The sequence below is a fragment of the Ovis aries genome, chromosome 14 (genome assembly GCF_016772045.2).
Source record: "Ovis aries strain OAR_USU_Benz2616 breed Rambouillet chromosome 14, ARS-UI_Ramb_v3.0, whole genome shotgun sequence".
Taxonomy (NCBI): Eukaryota; Metazoa; Chordata; class Mammalia; order Artiodactyla; family Bovidae; genus Ovis; species Ovis aries.
Genome location: NC_056067.1, coordinates 1,957,050 through 1,972,866, shown reverse-complemented (window position 1 = coordinate 1,972,866; position 15,817 = coordinate 1,957,050). Strand labels below are relative to the sequence as shown.

The window sequence follows — 15,817 nt, the reverse complement described above, 5'->3', positions numbered from 1 at the left end:
TAATTTTCTTGAAGAGATCTCTAGTCTTTCCCATTGTGTTGTTTTCCTCTATTTCTTTGCATTGATCGCTGAAGAAGGCTTTCTTATCTCTTCTTGCTATTCTCTGGAACTCTGCATTCAGATGCGTATATCTTTTCTTTTCTCCTTTGCTTTTCACTTCTCTTCTTTTCACAGCTATTTGTAAGGCCTCCCCAGACAGCCATTCAGAGAGACAGAATTCAAAACAGGCCTGACTTTGAAAACCTGACTGCAAATGGTACATTTTGCTCACACTTGGTGGAAACCAACTATCCGCACCTCTAAAGAAACTCCACCTCCCTCATTCTTAGAGAAATGCCGAGCAAACCTACAACCATCTTTCATCAGGCAGCCCTCCCCAGCAAATCAGAACAATAAATGCTGGACACCCGCAGGGAGAGAAGGGAACCCCCCTCCGCTGCTCCTGGAAATGGACATTGCAACCAGCCACGATGGAGACAGGCTCCTTTAGAACAAAACCAGCACCTACCACGAGATCCTCCAAGCCCTCACCAGGCCCTATATTCAGGGAAATGCATCCTTCAAAACAATACAGGCACCCCACATTTCAGGAAGGCACTCTTTCCCGGCGCCATGGTGCCAAAGCAGCCATAATATCCCAACACAGGGATACATACTGAAAGTGAAAGTGGTGTCTGACTCTGCGACCCCCACAGAATTCCATAGTCCCTGGAATTCTCCAGGCCAGAATACTGGTGTGGGTAGCCTTTCTCTTCTCCAGGGGATCTTCCCAAACCAGGGATCAAACTGAGGTCACCTACATTGCAGGAGGATTCTTTACCAGCTGAGCCACAAGGGAACCCTCCTCCACTGCCTCTGGGAATGAAAATTGCTGAGACAAGATGCAGAACCTTATGTAGGTTTCTTTAAAACGAAACCCAGACGTACAGCAAGATTGTCCAAGCCTATATGCATGGAAAACTATACTATGAAATAAGGTACCCCAACATTCAGGAACCCATTATTTACAATAGCCAAGATATGGAAACATCCAGAACATCTATGAGCTTTATATACTGAAGTTGTGCTACATATATGCCATGAACAATTACTCAGCCTTAGAAAAGAATGAAATCATGTTATTTGCAGCAACATGGCAGATACTGGAGATGATCAGACTATATCAAGTAAATGAGACAAAGACAATTGGCTCAGGGAATTCCTTACAAATGCAATCTGAAAAGACAAATGGCACAGGGAATTCCCTAAAGCCTCAATCTAAAAATACATACAATGAATTAATTTAGGAAATGCAAACAGACTCCCAGAGTTAGACAAAAGCTTAGGCTTAAAAAAGGCAAATATTCAGTGATTGAAGAGATAACCGAGGAGACTGGGATGAAACCATACACACTTAGACACAGAGAGAGTGTCACAAAGAGACACCCAGATACATCAAAGAAAAAACGAACAAGCATTGGATAGAACAAGGAAGTGTGCTCAACACTCTGTCACAAGCTACAGGGGAAGAGAATCCAAAAGATCAGATACTCAAGTATAATGGAATCCACTAGTGGTCCACACACAATAGCATACTAGGTGAAGTAAGTCAGGAAGAGAATGACAGATACCATATAAAACTACTTATATGCCGAATCTAAAAAATAAAACAAACTAACCTATCTGTCAAACAGAAACAGAATCATGCCCACAGAGAACATCCCTGTGGTTGCCCAGTGGCAGGGGTGGCGGGAGAGATGGAGTGAGAGGTTAGGGTCTGCAGATGTAAGCTATGACATACAGATAGACAACGAAGTCCCAAGATATAACACAGGGAACTATATTCAATATCCTATGATAAACCATAATGAGAAAGAATATTTTTTAAAAAGAATGCACATGTATGTATAAATGAATTACTTCACCGTACAGCAGAAAGTAACACAAGGTTGTACATCAACTATACCTCAGTAAAAAAAAAATTTTTTTAAGGGCCAAAGACCTTAACATGCACTTCACTAAACAAGATATACATATGGTAAGTAAACATGTGTAAAGATACTTAAGATGTCAGAGAAGTATCAAATTATACTGCAAAACACCTATTAAAGTGGCCAAAGTTCACAACACTGACAACACCAAATGCTGGCAAGGACATGAAGCAACACAAACTCTCATTCACTGCTGGTGGGAATGTGAATATTATAGCCACTCTGAAAGACAGTTGGGCAGTTTCTCACAAACTACTCCTGCTGTACAATCCAGCATTAGTTTTCCTTAGCATTTACCCAAATGATTAACTTACATTCGTAAAAACACTACACAGACATGTTTATAGCTGCTTAATTCGTAACTGTCAAAACCTGGAGGCAACCAAGATGTCCTTCAGTTGCTCAATGGGTAAATAAATAGTGGTACATTCAGACCACGAAATATCATTGGGTGCTAAAAAGAAATAAGTTGTCAAGTCATGAAAAGACATGGAAGAACTTTAAATGCAGAGTATTAATGAAAGTCTGAAAAGGCTACATACTGACTGATTCCAACTTTATAACATTCTGGAAAAGGAAACCACTGATATATATAGGTAATATGTATCTTTTTTACTGCCCCTCCAATTCTGCCAGGTACTCAAGGAAAGGGAGGGAAGGATGAATAGATGAAGCACAGGGGATTTTGTGAGTAGTGAAACTCTGCTCTAAGATACAATAATGGTGGATGCACGTACACATTTGTCAAAACATACAGAACGCACAACACCAAAAGCAAATCCTAATGTAAACTATGAACTTTAGTTAGAGTATCATCAGTATTGGCTCATCAGCTTTAACAGCTATACCACATTAATGCAAGATGTTAATAAGAGAAGAAACCACGTGTGCAGAGGGAGGAAAGGAATTCTGTACTTTTCACTCAAATTTTCTGTAAGCTCAAAACTATTCTAAAAAAATGAAGTCTATTCATTAAAAGCAAAACAAAACACACATAAACAGAACAGTATAATTAGTATGCCATCTCATAATAATCTGTACTCATACTTGTGCAAATATGTCGAAGTACATTCTGGAATGCTACTCAAGAAAGTAATGACAATGGAACTCGTGTAAGTTAGGGGGGGAATTTAAATACATATCCAGCTCTTTAGTGAGTTCTCTGGCATCATGTTAATCTCACTGGAAAAATAAAATACACACTGTATTACCCTGAAGAATGCTATATGAAATAACTAGAGATAAAATAATAATCTGTTTTTCTTCCTGGGAATGCTGCTCAAAACACCATCTATATGAATGTTCATAAAACTAATTTAGACCTAATACTCGAGAACCAAGGAAAGGTATTCATAATCAATGCAATAATTGCTTAATTAACTTGATTTACATTTTAACTTTTTAAAAAATACCTGATTAATTTGATTTTACTTTTTGTCTGCTGGTATTGATTATTCTTACTATGTTTTTCTGAATTTTACTCTTTTATACCTTTCATTTCATTTTCTAGGTCCTTATATATTTCCTCAAATTCACAGAAAAGTTAGGAAGAAACAACTCACCTGGGATTTGTTCATTTTCTGCAGCTTTTGGATAAAGGCAGAGAACTATGAAGGCAGAACTGGAATAGAGGAAAACAGAAGGTATTATTATTAAAGGTCTGACTTGCCTCAGAACTTCCAGAATGACTTGTTTATAAATTGTTACACATCACCTGAGAAAATTCCACCTCATGGGCTAGTCCTTTTGCCTGTTCAGAAAGGGCAAAAAGGATCATGCTGGCAGAACCCACCTTCAGTCAAACATTATGAAACATCTGAAAAGGTAAGACTAAGACAATCGTTAACTGACAAAACAAACAACAGAAAACATAACTGGTTAAATTATCAAACAGGGAATTTAAAATTATTATTCATATATTAAAGCTTTGTGCGAAAGACTTACAAAATGAATTAACAAATAGGCAACTTCAAGAGACGGAACCATCAAGAAAAAAATGGAAATGCTAAAAAAATGCAGTAACAGAGTTGAAAGACCATCTTCAATATGCAATGCTACAACAGAGCTGAGAAAATTTTCAGTAAATCTGAAGATAGGTCCAAAGAAACTACCCAAACTGAGACATAAAGAGGAAGTTTAAAAAAAAAAAAAGACAAGGAATCCAAGGGCTCTAGTGCAATATCAAATGGTCTAACAAAAATGTATTGGAGGGACTTCCCTGGAGGTCCAGTGGCTAAGACTCCACACTCCCAATAGAGGGGGCCCAGGTTCAATCCTTGGTCAGGAACTAGATCCCACATCTCATAACTAAGAGTTTGCATGCCACAGCTAAAAATAAGATGCCACATGCTGCAGTGAAGACTGAAGATCCCATGTGCCCCAATTAAGACCCAGCACAGGTAAATACATAAATAATTATTTTCAAAAATAATGCATTACCAAAAGCTTGGCAGTGGTTAAGCCTCCGCATCTCCAACGCAGGGGGTACAGGCTCGATCCCCGGTTGGGGAAGTAAGAACCCATGCCCCTCGGAGCAATTAAGCATGCTCATCGCAATTAGTGAGCCCGCACGCCACAACTATAGTCTGGGGGCCACAACAAAAGATTCCACGTGACACAATGACCATCCCACGGGCTGCAACTAGGACTCAACACAGCCAGATATAGAAATAAATGTTTTTAAAAGCAGTATTTGAAGACACAATGACCAAGGATTTTCCAAAAATGGCTAATATCAAACCTCAGATCCAAGAAACCAGGATAATTTATCCAAAAAGGGTAAGTATCAAAAAACAAAACAAAGACACACCTGGACATATCATATTTAAGTCAAAGTTAAAGAGAAATTCTTGAAAGCAGCCAGAAAAAAATCCTGACATATTACATATAGACGTAACTTTTTTTTTCCCTCTCTTCAGATTGCTTTTTTAAAAAAGCAAATTGAAAGTTTGTGGCAACTCAGCATTGTTAGATAATGGTTAGCACTTTGTAGTAAGAACATTTTTAATTATTTATTTATTCATTTGGCTGCACTGGGTCTTAGTTGCAGCATGCAGGATTTTCAGTCTTAGTTGAGACATAAGATCGCCTCATTGCAGCATACAAACTCTTAGTGGTGGCACGCGGGATCTAGTTCCCCAACCAGGGATTGAACCCAGGCCCCCTGCGTTGGAAGCACAGAATCTTAGCCACTGGACCTTCAGGCAAGTCCCGGTAATGACGCATCTTTAAGTTAATGTATGTAGAGGACTTCCCTGGTCGTCGAGTGGCTAAAACTCCACAATCTCAAAGAAGGGGGCTTGGATTTGATCTTTGGTTGGGGAACAAGATCCCGCATGCTGCACCTAAGAGTTCACAGGCTCCAACCAGAAGATCCGTGTGTGTGCTCAGTCAGGAAGTCAAGTCTGACTCTACGACCCCATGGACTGGAGCCCACCAGGCTCCTCTGTCTATGGAATCTTCCAGATGAGAATACCAGAGTGGGTTGCCATTTCCTTCTCCAAGGAATCTTCTCGACCCAGGGATAGAACCCAAGTCTCTTGCACTGGCAGGCAGATTCTTGACCAATGAGCCACCAGGTATGGCCCTGCCACAACTAAAGATTCCACTTGCTGCAACTAAGACCCAGCACAGCCAAATAAACACACATTTTTAAAATAAAGTTATATACATTTTTTTAGGCATAACACTACTGCAGACTTAATAGACTGCAGTATAAAGGTAAACAAATTGATATGAATTGAGAAAACAAAAAATTCACGTGACCTGCTTTATTGCAGTGATCTGGAACTGAATGCTGTTTCAGAGGTTTGCCTGTACAGAGGAATCAACATTAAAAAAATCACAATTTCTCATCAGAAACTATATAAGCTGGAAGGCAGTGTAGTGACATCTTTAAAAAAAAGAAAAAAACACTACCAATCCAGTATTCTATACCCAGCAAATATATCTCACACACAAAAAAGTGAAATAAAAACCTTATCAAACAAAAAAAAGAATGCATTACCAGTAGTCCTATACAACAACAAAAACTTTTTAAGACATTCTTCAGGTAGAAGGGATACCAGACAGAAATGTGGGTCTACACAAAGAAATAAAAGATCTCTGGGAGTCGTTAAAATGAAGAGAACTATAAAAGACATCTTATCTTACTTTTAATCAATCTAAAACATAACTGAATGTCTAAAGCAAAAAGAACAGTTCTGCAAACTTATAGGATATGTAAAGTATGACATTAATAGCATAAAAGATGAGATGATGAAATTGTTGACGGTAGTTTTAAGGATCTTACCTTACACACAAAGCAGTGGAATATATTTAAATGTTCACTGAGATTCACTCAAGAAGTTTATTTGAGCCTCCTCTCTCCCTGTTTAGTATGATATGTCCATCTGCATCACACATTAACCAGACCGCCTCAAAGGTAGGAATGCCTACCTGCCATAAAGATCTGTTTTCTTTTGAGGCGAGCAATGAAACTTCTTAAAAGAGTAACATTCTTTCTCAAGTCTGTAAGGGGTCATGATGACTTGAGGTTCACTCTGCATATGCTTACTTGAACTACTGTATACTTGGTGAACTTTATGTCAGTATGTCATTTTGAGACATCTCTGTCTCAAAAATGGACAAGAGATTGTCATGGTGACTGAAGTAGTCAGAAGAGTGTCTAATATCCCTTATATATGTGGAATCTAAAAAGAAATGATACAAATAAACTTACAAAACAGAAAAAGACTCAACGGAGTTGGAGAACAAACTTGGTTTGGTTGCTGAACTGAGGGGAAGGGATAGTTAGGGAGTTTGGATGGACATGTACACAGTGCTGTGTTTAAAATGGATAACCAACAAGGACCTACTGGATAACATAGGGAACTCTGCTCAGTGTTATGCAGCAGCCTGGATGGGAGGGGAGTTTGGGGAAGAATGGATACATGTATTTGTATGGCTGAGTCCCTATGCTGTTCATTTGAAACTATCACAAAGTTCTTTATTGGCTATACTCCAATACAAACTAAAAAGTTCAAAAAAAAGTATATGACTATGCCTTCAATATCTAATAGGCAGAACAGTTCTCAGAGCTCCTAAGTCTGTCTCTTGGGTTATAATCCTCAGGTTGGCTCAAATAAAATTTTCTTGACTGTTAACTGAATTTTCACCAACAATAGCTAGATCAAAACAAAAAGGATAGGGACTCTCCTGGCAGTCCAGTGGTTAAGACTGGACTTAACCAGGGAGCAGGAAGCATGGGTTCAATCCCTGGTTGGGAAACTAAAATCCTGCATGACACGCAGCACAGTGGGGGAAAAAATAGCAAAAGGATAAGAAAAGATTCCTTGCATAATCAAAAGAAAGCTGGATTAACATCAAAGCAGACTGAACAAGAAAAATTACCAGGGATAAGATGTGATATTACATAATGTCATTTCAATAAATGACAATGGTAAATGTATCAAGTCACCAGAAAACGTTAACAATCCTAAATGTTTATGCACAAAAGAACTTCAAAATAAAAGAACTCAAAGTTGATAAAACAAAGAAAAGATAGGTAAAATCCACAATTGGAGCTCAAGAATTCAGGATTATTTTCTCAGTAGGTGACAAGACACATATATAGAAAACCAGTAAGGATGCAGAAAAACTGAACCACATTACCAACAAACTTGACCCATTTAGTATTTACAGAAAACTCTACCACGAACAGTACAATAGTCATTAAAGTACATAAAAAACATCCTCAAAGTATAACACATCCTTGGCCATAAAATAAAACAAAACTTGTATTTTTTATTTTTGGCTGTGCTGGGTCTTCATTGCTACAAGCAGGCTTTCTCTAGTTGCAGTGAGTGGGGGCTACTCTTCATCACAGTGTGCAGGCTTCTCATTGTGGTGGCTTATCTCGTTGCTGAGCATGGACAGTAGCTGTCCCAGGAATGTGGAGTCCTCCCAGGATCGAAGCATGTCCCATGCATTGGCAAGTGGACTCTTAACCACTGCACCTCCAGGGAGATACAAGTCAACAAGGTTTAAAGAACTGAATTATGTAACAAAGTAAATTCTTTAATCAAAACAGAATTAAACTAGAAATCAGTAATAGACAAAGATTTAGAAAATCCCTAATGTTTGGAAATTAAACAACAAATTTCTAAACAACCAATAGGTGAAAAAGGAAGTCACAAGGGAAGTTTAAAAAACTGAATGGAAATGAAAAACAAAACATACCAGAATTTAAGGGATGCAGCTAGAGCAGTATTTAGAGGACAGTTATAGCATTAAAATCAATGTCAGTAATAATGGGAGAGACATTACTACAGATGCTACAGACATTAAAAAGTTATTCTCTTGCAACAAAAAAATTAATAACCACTAGCTAAATTAAGGAGAAAAACGAGCAATCTCAAATACACATAATAAGCAAAGTGGGAAATATCAAATACGAGAGAAAAAAGATGAAATAATGGGGAAAAGATTCCATCTTCATAGCAATAAGTTACTACAGAACAATAATATAAAAACGCAAATATTTATGAAAAAACTTACAAAGTGCTCGTAAGGGGAAAAAAATGAGACTTGAACAAATGGGAAGGCCTATAGTAAGAGCCAATATTATAAAGGTGTCCACCCCTCCCCCATTAAATGTAACCATCAACTGGATCATAGAAGCACGAACAGATTTTTTAAATTAATTTATTCTAAGGTATCAGTGGGAATCATTAGCAAAGGTGTATAATCTCAAAATAGTGAAGGTTTTGGGGTGTCCAATAAAGGAAGAGCAGTAAACTCAACCACGGAAAAATCGTAACGCCTCCACAGTAAAAACTACTGGTGAGCAAAATTAAGGGGCAAAATAAAAAATGTTTGCCGTTCGTGTGACAGGACCAGCTGGCTGCGCCACCTCGGGAAAGCGCGGGAACGAGCGAAGACGCCCGGGAGGGCGCGCCTCGGGGGGCCCCGGCTGAGGGGCCGGGCGGGGAGGTCGCGGCGTCGCCGTCCGCGCGGCCCGCGCCTCGCCTGGGCGCTCCGGCCGCCCTCCGCGAGGCTGCGGCCGCGGCGCACGCGGCGCCCGCGCGCTCTGAGGCGCGCCCGGCCCCGCCCCGGCCTCGCCCCGCGCCGCCCGCAGGGTCGCGCGCGCGCCCGCCCGCCGGCGCCCGGAGCGCGGCGGCGCGGCCGGAGACCTCCGCGGCCGGTCGGAGGCGCCCCGCCGGACAAAGGGAGGGAGGCCGGCCCGCGCCGCCGCCCGCCGCCGCGCCGTCCCCGCCCCCGCACGTCCGGCCGGGCGGCCCCGCCGGCCCCGCGCCGCCGACAGCGCCGGGCCGCCGCCGACGCCGCCCCGAGGGTCGCCGCCCCGAGGGGCTCCGAAGTTTGGGCTCCCGCCGCGCGCGGGCACGAGCCCACCCCTCGTCCCCTGCCCCGCGGCCCCCGCGGCCCCGCGGGGCGGCCTGGCAGGCCCCCTCCTACCTGGAGGGGCACAGCCTCCGCTCGTGGCGCAGGGCCAGGCTGGGTCACGGCGGGGAGACCGGGGCCCTGTCACCTACTCGCGGCTGCAGGTGGGGGAAGGGTGGCCCCCGGCGCGCTCGCAGCAGTGCGCACGCGCAGATGCAAGGGGCTGCACGCCGTCCCAGGGTCCTCCGAGGGGTGGTCCGTCAAACTTCGGGACTACATTTCCCATAAGCCCGCAGGGCCACACCGTAGGGACTCTCAGGAAAGTTTTCACCTTGTTCAGCCAGTCGGAGGAGTGCTGACCGTGATAATCCCTTGGCCTGGACCTCATTTCCGCCAAAGGGGGTATGAGTTACAACCACCACCTCCCCTAAAATAGGAGTCCTGGCTTTTCGAGATTACACAGGTAATCTATGATCACAGCATTTGAATTAGAAAATATGTATAAAATAGAGCAAATATCACCCATGATCTCACCTTTCAAAGATAACTATATATAACATTAAGTTACCTTTCTGATATTAAAAATAAATAAAACTGGCCATAAAGGTACCATGTGTAGGTCAGTAGGGTTTTTTTTTTTTTTAAGTTTTGGGTTTACAGTAAAATTTGAGAAGAAAGTTCCAATGTACCACGTGTGCCCACACATGAATGGCCTCCCCCACTATCAACACCCAGTACTAGAGTGGTATATTTGTTACAATTAAACATACACTGACAAGACACCCAAAGTCCATAGGTTACATTGGGGTTCACGCTGGGCCTTGAACGTTCTATGGGTTTTGCCAAACATATGGTGACATGTATCCACCACCATAGTATCACACAGAGTAGTTTTACTGCACACAAATTCCCCTGTGCTCCATCTATTCATCCCTCCCTCCCTCTCCCTAAGTCCCTGAAAGTCACTGACCTTTGTACTGTACTGCTAGAATTATTACCGAGTCCAAGCTGCACGGAAGACCAATAACTCAACAGACAAGTTGATGGGGCAGGGAGTAACGACTGAACTGGGAATCCAAGCAGACCAAGAAGATAATGAACTCATGTTCCGAAGAACCATCTTGCCTACTTTTGGATTCAGGCATCCTTTATACATCCCCTAAAAGGGGAGGGAGTAGAGTCAAACAGTTCCTGGTTCCCGGCAGCCTCTGGAGGGGATATATTAATTTCTTCTTCGTGCAGTTATTCACAGGTGGGCCTGGTCAAGGTGCTTCCAGTGAGCTGAAGGTATTTTAGCCTAATGCACATCACCTGGGAAGCAGTGTTCCCAGAGATGGGTGATTATGTATAATGTAAGCTTTGAGGCAATATCCCTTTAGTGATTAAGTTGTAATAGAATACAAAATTTCATCCCTATTACAGTTGTCTTTTTCAGAATGTCATATAGTTAGAATCATTCAGTTTGTAGCCTTTTCAAGTTGGTTTCTTTCACTTAGTAATATGCATTTAAAGTTCCTTTTCATGGCTTGTCAGCTCATTTCTTTTTAGCAGAATAATATTTCATTGTCTGCACCTACCACCATTTTATCTACCCATTCAGCAACTGAAAGACATCTTGGCTGCTTCCAAGTTTTGACAATTATAAAAGCTTCTATAAGCATCCCTGTGCAGTGTTTTGCATGGAAATAAAATGTTTCTCATTTGTGTAAATGTCAAGGAACACAATTATTCGGTTGTATAGTGACAATATAGTTTTGTAGAAACTACCAGACTGTCTTCTAGACTAGCTGTACCATTTTGCATCCCCACCAGCAATGAATGAGTTCCTGTCGCTTCACATCCCTGTCAGCTTTTGCTGTTGTCGGTGTTGTGGACTTTGACCATGCTAATAGGTGTGTAGTGGAAGCAACCAGTTTTCAATTAAACAATATACGGTCGCAAACTCTACTGTTATTGAACCAGACCTGGGTCTGTATGCACACACTGAAGCCAATATATGATGCCAGGTTGTGGTAAACAAAAGTGCAGAGTTTATTGTGAGGCCAAGCAAGGCATAGGGTCAGATACTGCTTCAAAGAATGGAATTCCCTGATGTCTTTCAGGGAAATTTTTTTAAAGACAGGATGGGGCTTCCCTGGTGGTCTAGAGGTTGAGAGTCCACCTGCCAATGCAGGGGACATGGGCTTGACCCCTGGTGCGGGAAGATCCCATGTGCTGTGGAACACCTGTGGCTGTGCAACACAGCTACTGCGCCAGGGCTTGAGAGCCTCTAGCCTCAACTTCTGAAACCCGAGCCCCTGAGAGCCTGGGCACCACTAGTGAAGCCACCACAGTGAGAAGCCCACGCGCAGTTAGAGAGGAGCCCCGCCTTCAGCAACTAGAGAAAGCCCACACGCAGCAGTGAAGACCCCCCACAGCCAAAAGTATATAAATAAATCAATCTTAAAAAAAAAAACAAAAGCAGGGTGAAGGAGAGGGTTGTGGGATAATCAGCTCATGGACATTTTTACGATTGACTGGTGATGAAGTAATCAGGAGTCTACCTTGATTGACTCACCAACCTTCTGGTTTCAACCGGTCTGGGCTCTACGTGTTTGTGGTCAACATTTAGTTAACTTCTTCCACCTGGTGGAGGTTTCGGAAAGTAGCTCAAGGACATGGTTCACAATATTATCTATAGCCCTTGAGGAGTAACTAAAGATCCCTGAATTTGTTTAATGGTTAAACAATTATTATTTTGACTTGCTTAAATGTTTTTGTATGTTTGTATTTCTTGGATTAAATTTCTCCTTGAACCTTGGGGAAGGCCTACAAGACAAAAGTTTTCTTCAAGCAGGAGGCAGGCAGAGGGGACTTCCATGATGGTCCAATGGTTAAGAATCCACCTTGCAAAACAGGGGATATAGGTTCGATCCGTGGCAGGGAACTAAGACCCCCACATGCAACCAAGCCTGAGCCCATCTGCTTGCCGCCACGAAAGATCCAGCATGAAGAACAAAGAGCCCGTATACTGCAACTAAAAGACCCGATGCACCTAAAGAAATATTTTCAAAATGTTTTCTCTTTACTCAAAATCAAAGAAAAGCAATATGATAACATATGTAATATCATTTTGACCTATCAGTTTGGACAACTTTTAAAAGAGTAAGGATATCCAAGGTTGGAACAACTTGGCAAAAAAAAATTTTAATGTGTGTTCATTCATTTTATTATTTAGTTTTGGCTGTGATGGGCCTTCATTGCTACACACGGGCTTTCTCTAGTTGTGAGCAGGGTTCTCACTGCGGTGGCTTCTCTTGTTATACAGCGCGGGCTCTAGGCTTGTGGGCTCAGTAGTTGCGGCTCACAGGCTCCAGAGCGACGACTTAGTAGTTGCGGCTCGCAGGCTTAGTTACTGCACCACAGCACGCGGGATCCTCCCAGACCAAGGATTGAACTGGTGTCCCTTGCATTAAAGGCAGATTCTTAACCACTGGACCACCAGGGAAGCCCCCCCCAAAAAAATTTTATACAATTCTGGTAGGACTATAATACATAAAATCTTTCTGAAGGCCTTATTGTATCAAAAGTTAAAATTTTTAAATTATAGATTTTAATCTTGTACAACGATGTATATACGTAAATGTTCTCACATTGCAGCCTATATCTGCTACAAAACGCTGGAAAAATCTAAAAATCTTTCGGTAGATGTAATTAAAATAATCATAATATGTAAATGGAATTTGGGGAGACATTGAAAATGATAATGCATGCTAACTCCATTGGGCTTCTCTGGTGGCTCAGTGGTAAAGAATCCGCCTGCCAGTGCAGGAGACCTGGGTTCAATCTCTGGGTTGGGAAGATCCCCTGGAGAAGGAAATGGCAACCCACTCCAGTACTCTTGCCTGGGAAGTCACATTGACAGAGGAGTCTGGCAGGCTACAGTCTGTGTATGGGGTTGCAAAGAGCTGGACACGACTGAGCAATTGAGCACACACACCTGCTAACTCCATGGGGGAGGTGTCTGATGCATTCAGAAATGAAAAATTGCAGATCACACAGATTATGTAGCGTGTGAGCCTATTTTTGTAAAAAATTATACATATTTTAAAAAGACTAAATACTTAAATGTATAAAAAGAATAAATACACACTCTTCCCCAGTGAGTTAAATTCCACACACATGAGTTAAATTCCCAACTGCCTTACGCAACAATGTAGAGTACTGTGTTTGGGGTTGTTTCTGAAGACCTTGCACATTATTCTTTATTAATTTCCTCTTAGGAATAAAAGGAAAGTGTGGAAGATTAAAAAAAAAAAACATATTGCAAATTTTAATTTAAATGTTGCCTTTAATTTTTTTGACCTTCCACTAAGGTTTCGCACTCTTTCTCAGTCAGCTACCCAGCATGTCCTAGTGGCTGTTTCATCTTCCCAGCAAGTTGTAGCATCAGCTTCCTTTCCAACAAGCGCCTAACAGTAACTACATGCTTGGACGGCACTGTTATTGGATTCAAAAAGACTTTGTTATAATAGTGACTGTTGAGAGTGGAGCAAATATTCCAAACCACATAAATAAAGTGTGGTTTGTTCCTGCGTGCTTGCGTGCTGAGTCGCTGCAGTCATGTCCTACTCTCTGGCGACCCTATGGACCAGAGCCCACCAGGCTCCTCTGCTCCTCTGTCTATGGGTGTATTCTTAGATACTGGCAAAAAATTTTATTTTTGTTCATTTGATCAGATGACATTCCCATGGGGCACAGATCCTAGATCATCCAATTTTATCAAACAACTTGTGTACTCTGTTACATTAAAATTCACTGGTCTTTCTTGCACTTTGAATGGATCCTTTATCTCAAATCCATGAGTTTGTCATGTCATACCCTGGCCACTTGAAAAATACTGGCTTCCTGAGTCCTAAAGATCTTTAAAATGTTGATACATTTTATTGCATAGTATCAAATGACCATAATAATATCACTGCTGGTCTCAACAGAAAAGCTTTCGTAAGTTTTAGAAAGCAGAATCAGGTTTTTGCCAACATTCAAATTTTCACTTGAAAGATAATTTTACCATTGAGCAACAACTTGTAGCCACTTGTTTTTCTTGAAATGACAGCTCACTTCATTCATTTTTGAGACAATGTCTGCCAAACACCCAGCCTTGGATTGACTGTAAGCCATTCAAGTAAAAATGTTTCATGAGAAAAGCAGCTAGTTCAACTCATGACTCAAACAGCAGCACAAGTGGTTTTCCTGGAGACAACATCGCCTCTCTGTGTGCAGCAGAAGTATTATGCTCTGTATGTACTTCCTGTTTCATCAGACAGAATATTAAAAAGGCGAGCGCTGAAAGGTTGAGACAAGCACAATTAATCATTTTTACTGCTCTACTGAAGTCAGTCTTCAGTGAAACTGGCGCTTCTTTCCTGTAATTGTGTGAGTGCAGAAATCAGGGACTACCAGGGACTTCCCTTGTGGTCTGGTGGTTAGGACTCTGTGCTTCCGCTGCATGGGGCACAGGTTCTGCCCCTGGTCTGGGAACTACTACCCTGCGCGCCTCAGCACAGCCCAAAAACACTAAAACAGGGCAGTGACTGCCAGTGCGCTTCGGTGCCACTGTCTGGAATCCCCAGGAGGCTTCCCAGCGTGTAGTTTTTTAAACGTGACCTTGACCTCCTGGATCCTCAGCAAGGGTCTTGGAGACCTCAGGGGTCTGTGGGTCATACTTAAAGCACAGTCACTGTGCACTATTATCACACTTAAAAATTGCACTACTGCTAAGTCACTTCAGTCGTGTCTGACTCTGTGTGACCCCATAGACGGCAGCCCACCAGGCTCCCCCATCCCTGGGATTCTCCAGGCAAGAACACTGGAGTGGGTTGCCATGTCCTTCTCCAATGCATGAAAGTGAAAAGTGAAAGTGAAGTCGCTCAGTCGTGTCCGAAGCTTAGCATGGACTGCAGCCTACTAGGCTCCTCCATCCATGGGATTTTCCAGGCAAGAGTACTGGAGTGGGGTGCCATTGCCTTCTCCAAAAATTGCACAGTATTTCCTAAATACTATTCAAATATCCAGTTGGTGTTCACATTTCCAACTTGTTTCCATGAACATCATACATTTCTTCAAATTTTTCAAACTCAAGATCCAGTCGGGGACTTCCCTGGTCCAGTGGCTAAGACTCCTAACTCCCAACGCAGTGGGCCCAGGTTTGATCCCTGATCAGGGAACTAGATCCCACGTGATGCAACTGAGAGTTTGCATGCCAAAACTAAAGTTCCTGCATGCTCTAAGACCTGGCACAGCCAAATAAATAAATATATTTTTAAAAATCCTAATGAATCCATGGCCCAGGATTAATGTCTTTTAATACATAGGTCCTTCCTCCATATCTTTTTTCCCCCTTTGTCACTTACATGCTAGAAACACTGGATTGTCTAATCTGAAGAACTTCCACATGGTCTGGACTGTCTTGATCACCTTAAATTTTA

At 42.1% G+C, this 15,817-nt stretch overlaps 1 protein-coding gene across 9 annotated transcripts in view; it reads right to left on the bottom strand.

Moving 5' to 3' along the window:
* ZFP1 (ZFP1 zinc finger protein) overlaps positions 1-9,539 on the bottom strand; it is a 29,817-nt gene extending 20,278 nt beyond the window's left edge. For 2 of the 9 annotated variants that reach the window (XM_060397864.1, XM_060397867.1), the window contains exons 1-3: positions 9,426-9,539; positions 3,685-3,800; positions 3,533-3,591 (exon numbers count right to left, since the gene is read on the bottom strand). In XM_060397864.1, the coding sequence (XP_060253847.1) occupies positions 3,533-3,547 (15 nt within the window). In that variant the 5' untranslated portion in view covers positions 3,548-3,591; positions 3,685-3,800; positions 9,426-9,539. Of the gene's footprint in view, positions 1-3,532; positions 7,967-9,425 lie in introns of those variants that run through there. The other 7 variants (XM_015100372.4, XM_042230737.2, XM_060397863.1 and 4 more) reach the window with 6 other exon arrangements.
* Between the last annotated feature and the right edge of the window lie 6,278 nt (positions 9,540-15,817).